The sequence below is a fragment of the Ranitomeya imitator genome, chromosome 5 (genome assembly GCF_032444005.1).
Source record: "Ranitomeya imitator isolate aRanImi1 chromosome 5, aRanImi1.pri, whole genome shotgun sequence".
NCBI lineage: Eukaryota > Metazoa > Chordata > Amphibia > Anura > Dendrobatidae > Ranitomeya > Ranitomeya imitator.
This window is the reverse complement of record NC_091286.1, coordinates 571,138,234-571,152,990: the sequence shown is the minus strand read 5'-3', so window position 1 is coordinate 571,152,990 and position 14,757 is coordinate 571,138,234. Positions and strand designations below refer to the sequence as shown.

At 44.5% G+C, this 14,757-nt stretch overlaps 1 protein-coding gene across 2 annotated transcripts in view; it reads left to right on the top strand.

The window, feature by feature from the left end:
- Positions 1–14,757, top strand: part of LOC138638471 (glypican-5-like) — a 494,253-nt gene that overhangs the window by 36,413 nt on the left and 443,083 nt on the right. For both annotated transcript variants that reach the window (XM_069727800.1, XM_069727801.1), the window contains exon 2: positions 10,411–10,572. In XM_069727800.1, coding sequence (XP_069583901.1) covers positions 10,411–10,572 — 162 coding nt within the window. The remainder of the gene's footprint in view (positions 1–10,410; positions 10,573–14,757) is intronic.

The window sequence follows — 14,757 nt, the reverse complement described above, 5'->3', positions numbered from 1 at the left end:
GGTCCGATTACGATCTGATGATTTTGATGAATTGCCCTTGGACCGATAAGACAGTCATGTGAATGAACCCTTTGAAGCGGGCTCATCTACTGAGTCTGCTCCATACACCCTAGAGTACTATAATGGAGGGTTAAGAGGAACCTTATTGTGCACAGATTTTTGTTCTTATTATATTTCAGCAGCTCCATTTTTTTTAAAGGGAACCTGTCACCCCAAAAATCGCAGGTGAGGTAAGCCCACCGGCATCAGGGGCTTATCTACAGCATTCTGTAATGCTGTAGATAAGCCCCCGATGTTACCTGAAAGAGGAGAAAAAGAGGTTAGATTATACTTACCCAGGGGCGGTCCCGCTGCTGGTCAGGTCAGATGGGCGTCTCCGGTCCGCTGCGGCGCCTCCCATCTTCATTTCAAGACGTCCTCTTCTGATCTTCAGCCACGGCTCCGGCGCAGGCGTACTTTGCTCTGCCCTGTTGAGGGCAGACAAAGTACTGCAGTGCGCAGGCGCCGGGCCTCTGACCTTTCCGGCGCCTGCGCACTGCAGTACTATCCTCTGCCCTCAAGAGGGCAGAGCAAAGTATGCCTGCGGCGGAGCCGTGGCTGAAGATCAGAAGAGGACGTCTTGTAATGAAGATGGGAGGCGCCGCAGCGGACCGGAGACGCCCATCCGACCTGACCAGCAGCGGGACCGCCCCTGGGTAAGTATAATATAACCTCTTTTTCTCCTCTTTCAGGTAACATCGGGGGCTTATCTACAGCATTACAGAATGTCTATCTGATTCAATACTGGAGATACCAGGTGTGCAGAGGTAATAGTTCACTCGCTCTGCTGCCTTTATCTCCAGGTCACAGCAGCAGAGTTTCCTACTGCACATGCTCACATGCAACTCATTATTGTAGGAGACATTTCAGTCTGTGTAAAAAGATGGAAGTAATTTCAATGTAATATACCGTAATGGTTTGCTCTTTATATAGTACAATTTAATAAGCAAAGTTATTTAGGAATGATGACATGTTCTTTCTTTCTTTATTTTTGTTGATCCCCTGAGATCCCTTTAATGGGGTGTTTGCAATTCTTTTGTTTGCCAATCTATTTTATTTGTCAAAAGTAGCAAGTGATCGACTGAAAAATCAGGTACCACCATCAAATTGATATGAAGGCACAAATCCCTGCATGTCCAGGCAAACACCAAACTCTGTTGAATATTCTAGTTTTCCTACAGATTGAGATCCACAAGTTGGAGATCGTGTTTAGTGTGCCAGACTATAATCTAGGAGCTACTGATGCTTCTTAAGCCTTACAGGATGGGTGACGTGGATACTAACCGTGAGGCTGGGCTACACACTGACTTTGTCACACATCATCAGGCTGAAGATAATATTATACTGATGCTACATCACATTATTTTTAAAGTCAAGTGGTTGTGTTTCGACCAGTAGGTCACAATGTCTACCACACATGAATCACATGGAATCTGGTGAACTTTTTGCATCTTGTGTGTCATGGTCGCGGCAACTTACTTGGCCATAATACAACCGCAGTGACTTTCATTGTGGTAGTGTAGGAAGATGGACCGGGCCGGTAATACCTCTCTCGTGTTGGTTCCGGAACTATCGGGGCTGTCACCATTGTTGCTGGGGGGGAAGCTTTCTGACCCGCACAGACCTTTGCACTCGACTGTAGGGGGCGTGTCAGGGATAAAAGGGACGGTGCGCGGGAAAGCGTGACACATGGCGGGAAGACAGAGTGCGCAGCAGGAGAAGGTTGATTCACTCTTTGTGGGGCTACGCGATTAGCCAGGTCTGCACAGCAGCTCCCCAACCTGTGCACACGCTGACTGTAAGGAACTTATATCCGAATGCCCGCTTACTCCTGTGACCGCGAATCCTCCCCACACCGTTCCACAGACTGCCGCGACCACACGGCCTAAGGCTTGCCAGGTGAATCATACAGAGCCGGGTAGCTTTTCCCCCGCCTCTGCCACTGAACTGAGTCACACTCCGGCGGTACCACAGACTATCCCTCTGCCCGTATGTCGCCCTGGTAATGCAGGACCTCGCCAAGTAGAGCCGAGATTCGCTGCTTCCATCAGGAGACAGTGCTTCAACTCTTCAGGACCAGGCCAGAGACTTCTCGTGCCACTGGCGGCGCCACCGTTGGATTTCAAGCTTCCACAGCCCAGAAACCATCAGACTGATAAGTTACCCTGTTTCATAAACATTTGTTCTTACCCTGATACAATATTCAGTTTTACTCCCCTTTTAACCCTTTCTCTCCCTGCGCGGAGCATTCCCTGTAATAAACCCTTTAACCCTTGCTCTGCCTCCTGCTCATCACTGCATCCCACGTCCCTGCTATTCTACAGTGTAATGGCATAGTGCGATCTTTGGCCAAATGATGAGTTTTGTGGCCAAAGTCATCGTGTGGCTCCAGCCTTAATCAAATAATATATATTTTTCACTGTTATTCAGTGCTGCTGTTGAATCACGCCAGGATCATTTAGTTTTGTCAGTCATTGGAGGACACAGCTCTTGATCTTCCATGTGTCCTGTATGTCACAGACGCTGTCGCTCCGGTGTCACTTTTCTGGCTCCAGTCTGAAAATAAACACAAGTTGGTCCCAGACATTAACCTTCTGAGAATGTTTCCGAGATGAGGGTTAATCAGTATTACTAATGATGATGCGGATATGGAAATCTACATTTCTGCATGAGAACAATACTGTTTCTTGATCTTATCTCCCCAAAAGTAATGATCATGGTACAGTAGTGATTATATAGTCACATAATGGCTCAAAATCAAAGCCACCTTCTAAATAAAAGGTATAGAAGGCATGATTTCAGGCCTGCGGGTCAGGATTAGGAATCCACGGCACAGAATAACCTTGGAATCCACGGCACAGAATAACCTTGGAATCCACGGCACAGAATAACCTAGGAATCCACGGCACAGAATAACCTAGGAATCCACGGCACAGGATAACCCTACCAAGTACATTCCGCACACAATCCTATATTTAACAAGTCCATTTCTAGACTGATTGCTCTATACATAGCCAGAATAATCCCCCTTTTGGGATGGGAAGGCGAAAATAGTTATCTAAAGTATATCATGTGCTGTGGTCTTTCACAATGACGAGAATTTCTTATACAAAGTCCTCTGGCCAACTTTCCATTAGAATAGTTAGAATTGTTTCTCAACTTCAATGACTATATATGTTCACAGAAAAAGTTGGCCCATATTATTGGTCATTTATTATCTTATAATGATGTCATGCCTTTTAGCATTTGCAGCTGTTTTCAGCTGTGTTGTAAATTGTCTATCAGCCTTTTTTTTCTTTTTTTTCCCCCATCAAATAGTGAAAATACTAGGTCATTCAGGGAACAAAGCGAGTCACCGACTTGTACAGGAGAAAGGACCCAGCCCGCGAGGGATCACACTCTACATGTCACAAATTACTTAAAGTGAATCTATTACCAGCTTTTTTGCCACCTAAACTGAGAGTGGCATAATATAGAGGCAAAGATGCTGAATCCAGTGATGTGTCACTTACTGGGCTCCTTAGTGTAGTTTTTATAAAATATTTATTTTATCAGCAGAGAACTAGTAAACCTGCTGCCATGCATATGTATACATTTGGATAATCCCCCATCACTGATTTGTTGCTTTCTGCCTATGCACAGTACACGCAGAGAGCTGACAAACAGTGGTGTGGACGGGGAGGGGTGTTAAAAGGAATCTCACAGCTGACACAAATCATGGGCAGCATGTATCTGACACTGGCCGTATGATTTCAACCATGAATGGTGGCTCCAAAAAAAACCAGACATTAGCATTTTTTCCTCCCCTTCTTCCCAGACTCATAACCCTTTTATTTTTCAGTCCACATAGACATATGAGTGCTTGTTTTTTGCAGGATGAGTTGTACTTTTGAATGATACCATTTCAGCACAAACATTTCTACTAGAACACTGGGAAAAAAAATCCCAAGTGTGATGAAATTGTTAAAAAAAAACCACACAATTCTGACACTATTTTTTGGGAATTGTTTTTACGGTTTACATTTTGTGCCACCGTTGACCATGCCATGAGATTCTCCTCATCAATACAATTACGGCGATGCCAAACATGTCCATTTTTTTTATTATTTTAGCGGTGAAAATGGAGCTATATGATAGTTTATTTTTTGTTTGGCGATATGACGTTTTTATTCTATTTTGGGATAGATGTGACTTTTTGATCGCTTCTTACCTCATTTTTGGGGAAATGTGGCGACCAAAGAAACGTACTTTTGGTGTTCTTCAGTTTTTTATGTTTATGGTGTTCATCGATCTGGGGAAAGGGTGGTGAGTTGAACTTTGTTTTAGAAAATATGAAAACATTTTTTTTTTTTACCGATTTTGCTAGCCCCCTCGGGCGGCTTGAAGATGCGATCATCCGATCGCTTGTGTTATATGCAGCAATGCTTCAGCATCGCTCCATATAGCAAAAATCACAGTCTCTTTGGGCAGCACACCCGCAGCTGTCATGACAATCCATCGGCGACCTGCGATCAGGTCATGGACACGCCGATCGGCAGGTGTAAAGACACTGGCGCTTGTCAGCAGAGATTGACAGCTGCATTAACCCCTTCATGACCCAGCCTACTTTGACCTTAAAGACCTTGCAGTTTTTTGCAATTCTGACCAGTGTCCCTTTATGAGGTAATAACTCAGGAACGCTTCAACGGATCCTAGCGGTTCTGAGATTGTTTTTTCGTGACATATTGGGCTTCATGATAGTGGTAAATTTAGGTCAATAAATTCTGCGTTTATTTGTGATAAAAATGGAAATTTGGCGAAAATTTTGAAAATTTCGCAATTTTCACATTTTGAATTTTTATTCTGTTAAACCAGAGAGTTATGTGACACAAAATAGTAAATAAATAACATTTCCCACATGTCTACTTTACATCAGAACAATTTTGGAAACAACATTTTTTTTTGCTAGGAAGTTATAAGGGTTAAAATTTGACCAGCGATTTCTCATTTTTACAACGAAATTTACAAAACCATTTTTTTTAGGGACCACCTCACATTTGAAGTCAGTTTGAGGGGTCTATATAGCTGAAAATACCCAAAAGTGACACCATTCTAAAAACTGCACCCCTCAAGGTACTCAAAACCACATTCAAGAAGTTTATTAACCCTTCATGTACTTCACAACAGCAGAAGCAAAATGGAAGGAAAAAATAAACATTTAACTTTTTAGTCACAAAAATTATCTTTTAGCAACAATTTTTTTATTTTCCCAATGGTAAAAGGAGAAATTGAACCACGAACGTTGTTGTCCAATTTGTCCTGAGTACGCTGATACCTCATATGTGGGGGTAAACCACTGTTTGGGCGCACGGAAGGGCTTTTGGAGAGCCTCCGTGTGCCTAAAAATTGGAGCTCCCCCACAAGTGACCCCATTTTGGAAACTAGACGCCCCAAGGAACTTATCTAGATGCATAATGAGCACTTTAAACCCTCAGGTGCTTCACAAATTGATCTGTAAAAATGAAAACGTACTTTTTTTTTCAAAAAAAAATTCTTTTCGCCTCAATTTTTTCATTTTCACATGGGCAATAGGATATAATGGATCATAAAATTTGTTGGGCAATTTCTCCCAAGTACGCCGATACCTCATATGTGGGGGTAAACCACTGTTTGGGCACACGGCAGGGCTCGGAAGGGAAGGCGCGCCATTTGACTTTTTGAATGGAAAATTAGCTCCAATTATTAGCGGACACCATGTTGCGTTTGGAGAGCCCCTGTGTGCCTAAACATTGGAGCTCCCCCACAAGTGACCCCATTTTGGAAACTAGACCCCCCAAGGAACTTATCTAGATGCATATTGAGCACTTTAAACCCCCAGGTGCTTCACAGAAGTTTATAACGCAGAGCCATGAAAATGAAAAAATAATTTTTCTTTCCTCAAAAATGATATTTTAGCCTGGAATTTCCTATTTTGCCAAGGGAAATAGGAGAAATTGGACCCCAAATGTTGTTGTCCAGTTTGTCCTGAGTACGCTGATACCCCATATGTGGGGGTAAACCACTGTTTGGGTGCACGGCAGGGCTCGGTTAGGGAAGGCACACCATTTGGCTTTTTAAATGGAAAATTAGCTCCAATCATTAGCGGACACCATGTCACGTTTGGAGAGCCCTTGTGTGCCTAAACATTGGAGATCCCCCACAAATGACCCCATTTTGGAAACTAGACCCCCAAAGGAACTAATCTAGATGTGTGGTGAGGACTTTGAACCCCCAAGTGCTTCACAGAAGTTTATAACGCAGAGCCATGAAAATAAAAAAAAAAATATTTTCTCAAAAATGATATTTTACCTGCAATTTTTTATTTTCCCAAGGGTAACAGGAGAAATTTGACCCCAAAAGTTGTTGTCCAGTTTCTCCTGAGTACGCTGATACCCCATATGTGGGGGTAAACCACTGTTTGGGCACATGCCGGGGCTCGGAAGTGAAGTAGTGACGTTTTGAAATGCAGACTTTGATGGAATGCTCTGCGGGCGTCACGTTGCGTTTGCAGAGCCCCTGATGTGGCTAAACAGTAGAAACCCCCCACAAGTGAGCCCATTTTGGAAACTAGACCCCGAACGGAACTTATCTAGATGTGTGGTGAGCACTTTGAACCCCCACGTGCTTCACAGAAGTTTATAATGCAGAGCCGTGAAAATAATAAATACGTTTTCTTTCCTCAAAAATAATTATTTAGCCCAGAATTTTTTATTTTCCCAAGGGTTACAGGAGAAATTGGACACCAAATGTTGTTGTCCAGTTTCTCCTGAGTTCACTGATACCCCATGTGTGGGGGTAAACCACTGTTTGGGCACACGTCGGGGCTCAGAAGGGAAGAAGTGACTTTTGAAATGCAGACTTTGATGGAATGCTCTGCAGGCATCACGTTGCGTTTGCAGAGCCCCTGGTGTGCCTAAACAGTAGAAACCCCCCACAAGTGACCCCATTTTAGAAACTAGACCCCCCAAGGAACTTATATAGATATGTGGTGAGCACTTTGAACCTCCAAGTGCTTCACAGACGTTTACAACGCAGAGCCGTGAAAATAAAAAATCATTTTTCTTTCCTCAAAAATGATGTTTTAGCAAGCATTTTTTTTATTTCCACAAGGGTAACAGGAGAAATTTGACCCCAATATTTGTTGTCCAGTTTCTCCTGAGTACGGTGATACCCCATATATGGGGGTAAACCACTGTTTGGGCACACGTTGGGGCTCGGAAGTGAAGTAGTGATGTTTTGAAATGCAGACTTTGATGGAATGCTCTGCGGGCGTCACGTTGCGTTTGCAGAGCCCCTGATGTGGCTAAACAGTAGAAACCCCCCACAAGTGACCCCATTTTGGAAACTAGACCCCGAAAGGAACTTATCTAGATGTGTGGTGAGCACTTTGAACCCCCAAGTGCTTCACAGAAGTTTATAACGCAGAGCCGTGAAAATAATAAATATGTTTTCTTTCCTCAAAAATGATGTTTTAGCAAGCATTTTTTTATTTTCACAAGGGTAACAGGAGAAATTGGACCCCAGTAATTGTTGCGCAGTTTGTCCTGAGTATGCTGGTACCCCATATGTGGGGGTAAACCACTGTTTGGGCACACGTCGGGGCTTGGAAGTGAGGGAGCACCATTTGACTTTTTGAATACAAGATTGGCTGGAATCAATAGTGGCGCCATGTTGCGTTTGGAGACCCCTGATGTGCCTAAACAGTGGTAACCCCTCAATTCTACCTCCAACACTAACCCCCCCACACCCCTAACCCTAATCCCAACTGTAGCCATAACCCTAATCACAACCCTAACCACAACCCTAATTCCAACCCTAACCCTAAGGCTATGTGCCCACGTTGCGTATTCGTGTGAGATTTTTCAGCATCATTTTTGAAAAATCCACGGGTAAAAGGCACTGCGTTTTACCTGCGGATTTTCCGCGGATTTCCAGTGTTTTTTGTGCGGATTTCACCTGCGGATTCCTATTGAGGAACAGGTGTAAAACGCTGCGGAATCCGCACAAAGAATTGACATGCTGCGGAAAATACAACGCAGCGTTTCCTCGCGGTATTTTCCGCACCATGGGCACAGCGGATTTGGTTTTCCATAGGTTTACATGGTACTGTAAACCTGATGGAACACTGCTGCGAATCCGCAGCGGCCAATCCGCTGCGGATCCGCAGCCAAATCCGCACCATGTGCACATAGCCTAATTCTAAAGGTATATGCACACGCTGCGGAAAACGCTGCGGATCCGCAGCAGTTTCCCATGAGTTTACAGTTCAATGTAAACCTTTGGGAAACAAAAATCGCTGTACACATGCTGCAGAAAAACTGCACGGAAACGCAGCGGTTTACATTCCGCAGCATGTCACTTCTTTGTGCGGATTCCGCAGCGGTTTTACAACTGCTCCAACAGAAAATCGCAGTTGTAAAACCGCAGTGAAATGCGCAGAAAAAACGCGGTAAATCCGCCATAAATCCGCAGCGGTTTAGCACTGCGGATTTATCAAATCCGCAGCGGAAAAATCCGCAGAGGACCAGAATACGTGTGCACATACCGAAACCCTAACCCTAACCCTAGCCCTAACCCTAGCCCTAACCCTAACCCTCACCCTAGCCCTAACCCTAGCCATAACCCTAGCCCTAACCCTAACCCTAGCCCTACAAGTTAACAATCCACCCGCGATTGTCAGCAGTAGGTCCTGGCTGTACACAGCCATCGCCTGCTGGGTGTTGGGCGGGTTCTCTGCTGGGCATAGGGCGGGTTCGCTGTGTGAGCCCGCTTCATACACCCGCTTCTGACATGCGCCGTACATATACGGCGCATGTCATGAAGGGAATAAAAGTCACCGGGTACCAAGCTGCACGGGAGATCTAGTCGAAAAGGTGGTCCCTGGTGGCTTCTCCCCTTAAGCTGCCAGTGCCTTACAGATCTCTCCCACTACATGCACACAGGGAGAGATTTGTCACTCAAAGGGAGTGGGTCACTAGTGTCTGATCGGTGGTGGTGCGACACTCAGTGCCCCCCACCGATCGGTTGTATCCAATGTCTACAGCTACCGGAATTGCTTTGTTATGGAGCTGCACAGCTCTGTCGACCTAATAGTGACCGTGACTGGATACTGCACATTAACCCCCTATTGATTTGGTGTGCAGTACCCGGCCGTGGCTACTATACAGTCGACGGAGATGTGCTGCTCCATAACTGAGCAGTTCCGGCCACCAACGATTCCAGTAACAGCTGATTGGCGGATGTGCTAGGTGTTCCACTCCCACCAATCAGACATTAATGACGTATCCCAAGTGTAGGCCTTCAATGGTAAAGTCCCATATAAACCATTTGGACAGGTTGTCTCATGAGGAGACCACTTTAATTTAAAAAAAATTCTAGTCTAGTGATCACCTTATTGCAGCAGGTTTGGTGTCGTCTATCAGTTTCCATCGTGGTACTTTACTGGAAGCAGTAGCACAGCATACTGCCCTCGTTACCTGCAAATATGGTAGAATCTGCAACAAAGACTCCAAACTAAACCTCCAAGGCAGATGTCTCTAAGCTCCGGTGATCAACTATTTTTGCCAGTGGGAGCCACATCCGGACAGACATTTTCCCTGCAGATAACATTGCCAATTGTTTAATGCTTGGACTGGCGAGGTCCTTTAGGGCTGGAGTGCTCTTTCTCATGCTTTGAAGGTCCTGATCAGGCTCTATGACCTGATAGAAAAATTGGGATGGGTATGTGTTATTTTATTGTGCGATTGATTCACCATTTGAAGGGCCACAACTTGTGCAATCAGTAAGTAGATTGGTACAATGCAGACAAATATGTCAATCTTCGTGAGCTGAACCGTACACTGTTGTCTTTCTCCTCTGTGTTGTACTATGGGTCCGTGCTATATCTCCAAGTACTTCCAGCTGTAAAATTCTCACTCTGTGAAAATGTAAATTGTTGGCATTTTTTAAGAACTGTGGTGCTACAGAAGTATGGTAGAGCACAGTGCCTTGTGGATGTACATGATGTCTATAGCATGTACTTATAGGACCTCGTGTCCTGCTGTAAATGGTCCGTGCTCATGGCTTTATCTTGTGACTCCAAGAAGACTGAAGACTTCACAAGGCTTCAGAAGTTGCATCTTCCTCCACAAGTTAAATGTCTTTACAAAAAATGCTGTGTTAATGGATTTACTTAGGAAAAAGATGAAGGCGATTGTTAAAACTCGCTTTCTAAATGTTTTTCCGCCCAGAACTCATACAGTAGGAAATATTTTGCCCCGTAAGATACTGTCTGGTGACGATCTTTGAGGCTTTAGGATGACTCGCAGAATTATTTGTGATTCTGGTTTCTTTTGTCCTTGATGTGTTTGACAGAGTCCGACCTCCAGATCTGTGAACCGAAGGCCCCAACGTGTTGCACCAGGAAGATGGAGGAAAGTTACCAGACGTTAGTGAGGAGAACGTTGGCTCATAACATTGAAGCCTTGACCTTCGAGCTCAAATTCATGATTCTGGCACATACGTCTGCCATCCAAGGTGAGAGCTTCGCTCCCAATAACTTATCATTCTGAAGAATTTACTTACCCATGATATTTAACACTTGATTCATTGTTCATGTGTTTATATTATATGCGAAGTATTGTACAGGTATGTTTTTATGATATCACTGTATCTAATATAAATGGAATGGGTCATCACAAAAGTACAAATTGTTTAAATCATATTTTTGTGTTTAAATTGATTTATTTTTAACATAGTTTGAGTTTTTTTTCCCCCAAAACACAATCTTTAAAATACAAAATAGAATTCTTGTAATTTTCACATTGGCGTCAATTTACACTCTAACTTCCTGTTGATTCAGGAAATGCACCAGTACATTAGTAGCAATAGACTGACTCTTTTGTCTTGAAGGGAACCTGTCACCAGAAAAACGCTATTAACCTGCAGATATGGGGTTAGGTTAATAGCGTTACTAACCTGCCCGGCGCCTGCACTTAGCCTAATGCAGAGGGGGAAAAAAAGTAGCTTTATTACCCACGGTAGTGTAACGCTTTCACTCACGAATGTGGCGCCGGCGCACGTTCAGTCACCGCTCTGAGAATACAGAGCAGCAGCTGTAATGGTTACAGCCGCCACTCTCTATACAGAGCGTGACAGAACCTGCAGCGGCACCGCCCCGTGACTGATACCGGAACGCTGCCAGGGGGAATAATGTTAATTTTCTCCCCGTAGCGCAGGCGCCGGGTAGTAACGATATTAAACTGCAGATTAAGGGCTCCTTCTAACTTGCGTGAAATACGGCCGAGTCTCGCAGGTTAAAACCCGCCTATGCCGCCGGCATTTGGGAGTGGAGCGAGCAGCTCCATGTGTTGCTATACGGCCGCACGCTCCGCTCTGGAGTGCCGGCGGCAGAGCCGGGTTTTAACCTGCGAGACTCAGCCGTATTTCACGCAAGTGAGAAGGAGCCCTAACTATATCTGCAGGTTATTGGTGTTTTTTTTCTGGTGACAGGTTCCCTTTAAAGCATCTAAGAAGCAAGTGCAAAAGTCATTGCGAAGGAAGCAGGGTCAGCTGTGACATCGCCTGCTGTGATTGATGTCTCCTATGTCATCAGCTGTGTACAGAGGTGCTGAAAACTGGTCCTGAAAGGACAGGAAGTATGAATCTAGAAAAGTCCCAATGGCCAGTGTTAAAATTATAAGCTTACTAATTTTTTGTTTTTTTTAATAAAGATCATGATTTTAAAAAATGACCCAGTCCCTTAAAAACAAATCTGTCATCAATTTTGTCAATACTAACTACATATATTGTTAAAATCAAAGTGTAATATCAAACTAACCAGGAAATTCCGACCCGAGTCTACTCATTGCTAGTGTTGAGCATTCCGATACTGCAAATATCGGGTATCGGCCGATATTCGCTGTATCGGAGTTCCGATACTGAGTTCCAATACTATTACAATATCGAATACCGGAATCGAAAGTTCCCATAATGCAATGAGCCAGTTTTATTCTATTCAGCCAATGAGGATCCTAAGAAGTGTGGGCACATCCTGTTAGGCATGTTAGCCATGTTAACTAATGGCATGGCATGGATTGGCTGCTCAAATGATGTCATGATGGAGTGAGTGTGGGCGGTGCGTGGGTGGAGACTGCGTGTCTGTGTGTGCGGGCGGGGTATGTGCGTGACCGTCGGGGGTCTGTGCGGACCTGCCGGGGGTCTGTATGGGCCTCTCGGGGGTCTGTGCGGGCCTGCCGGGGGTCTGTACGGGCCTGCCGGGGGTCTGTACGGGCCTCTCGGGGGTCTGTACGGGCCTCTCGGGGGTCTGTTATGACCTGGTGGTTAGGAGCACCCGGAATGACCTGATATTTAAACCTCATACAGGACGAGCTCTGGGATGTGGGAGCTCTACTGACCGCAAGCCCTAATCCTATCACACACACTAAAAATAGCCGTGGAGCGCTCCTGACCAGACCTAGGCGCCTCGTCACAGCCTAAGAACTATCTAGCCCCAGAGATAGAAAATAAAGCCTACCTTGCCTCAGAGAAATTCCCCAAAGGTAAAGGAAGCCCCCCACATATATTGACTGTGAGTAAAGATGAAAGTCACAAACGCAGAAATGAAACAGGTTTCAGCAAAGGGAGGCCAGACTTACTAAATAGACAAAGGATAGGAAAGGTAACTTTGCAATCAGCACAAAAACCTACAAAAGACCACGCAGAGTGTGCAAAAAAGACCTCCGCACCGACTCACGGTGTGGAGGGGCCACTCTGCATCCCAGAGCTTCCAGCTAGCAAGACAAAATCATGAAAACCAGCTGGACAAGAAAACAGTGAACAAATAATGACTATCAGGAACTTAGCTTCTGCAGGAGAAGGCAGGTCACCAGAGAGATCCAGGAGCGAACTGAACCAATGCAAAAACATTGACAGCTGGCATGGAGTAACGATCTGAGAGGAGTTAAATAGAGCAGCCAACCAAAGGATAAACCATGTCACCTGTGTAAGGAACCTCAGAAGCAGCAGCTTCACTCACAGCCACCAGAGGGAGCCCATAGACAGAACTCGCCGAAGTACCATTCACGACCACAGGAGGGAGTTCGACAACAGAATTCGCAACAGGGGTCTGTGCGGGCCTGCCGGGTGTCTGTACGGGCCTCTCGGGGGTCTGTGCGGGCCTGCCGGGGGTCTTTGTGTCTGTGTGCAGGCATCGTCCGATGGGACTACAAGTCCCATCGGGCTACGCCTGCTACAATGACAGTGATTGACACATTAGTCAATGATGGGACAGTAGTAGTCCCATCATCCGGCTAATGTGTTGAATGTAAAAACAATAACACAAACATACATACTACATACAACATACTACATACATACTACATACATACAACATACAGCATACTATATACTACATACATACAACATACTACATACATACAATGTACATACAACATACCACATGCATACAGCATACTGCATACATACAACATACTATATACTACATACAACGTACTACATACATACAACATACATACTACATACATACTACATACAACATACGTACTACATACATACATACATACAACCGACTATATACTACATACATACAACATACATACTTACATACATACTACATACATACATACTACATACCTACTACATACATACTACATACACACTACATACAATACATTCATACAATACATACAATACATACATATAGACATACAGTACATATAACATAGATTACATACTCCCCATCATTTGTCACTTTGTTCCCCGAAGCCAGTGTTATCTGTTAAAAAATATTAAAATAACAAACAATATACTCCCTGATCCGCAGAAATCCACGAGAGTCCCACGATGATCTCCCGTGGAGAACAGCAGCATCAGCTGATGCGACCGCTCTCTAGGGGCTCCAGGAATACAATGATCGGTGGAAGGTATCCTTCCGCACTGTATTCCTCCGCCACTGTAAAAAATAGTCCCTAGTCTCACTTTTGGCATTGCTGTGTGAGAAAGTTCCCACGCAGCTTTTGCCATAAAGTGAGACCAGTGAACTACAGTAACCTCTCAGTGATGTACTGCAGGAGCCATTGTCTCCTGTCAGTGTGTCACTGGAGGGCCTATAGGGGAGATCGTCGTGGGACACTCGTTATTAATTGGACTGCGTGGAACAGGGAGTATACGGTTTATTATTTTACGATTTTTGCAGGCGCTCAAGTATGGTAAGTATGGTTAAATTAAGAATAATAAAATGCTTTTTTCTGGCTGTGTCTTTATTTTGTTTTTAACCCTTTCACTACTCTAGGATTAATAATGGATAGGCGGCTTATTGACGCCTCTCCATTATTAACCCGACTTAATGTCACCTTACAATAGCAAGGTTGTCAAACTGGATCCGTCAAAAAAGCTGTTTCCACCGGATGGAAAACACATACAGAGGAACGGTTTTTCGGCGAAAAAACGCACAGCGACAGATCCGGCAAAAAACAGATGAAACGTGTGTCTATCATGCGCAATCCGGCGCTAATACAACTCTATGAGACAAAACGGATCCAGCAGAAAAAAAAAAACGGATTTTTTTTTTCAAAACTCGCCGGATTGTGCCTGACGGCAAAAACCTGATGTGTGAAATGAACCAGATAGATATCTTATGTATAATTATCTAAGGGTCACTTCCGTCTGTCTGTCTGTCTGTCTGTCCTTCTGTCACGGTTA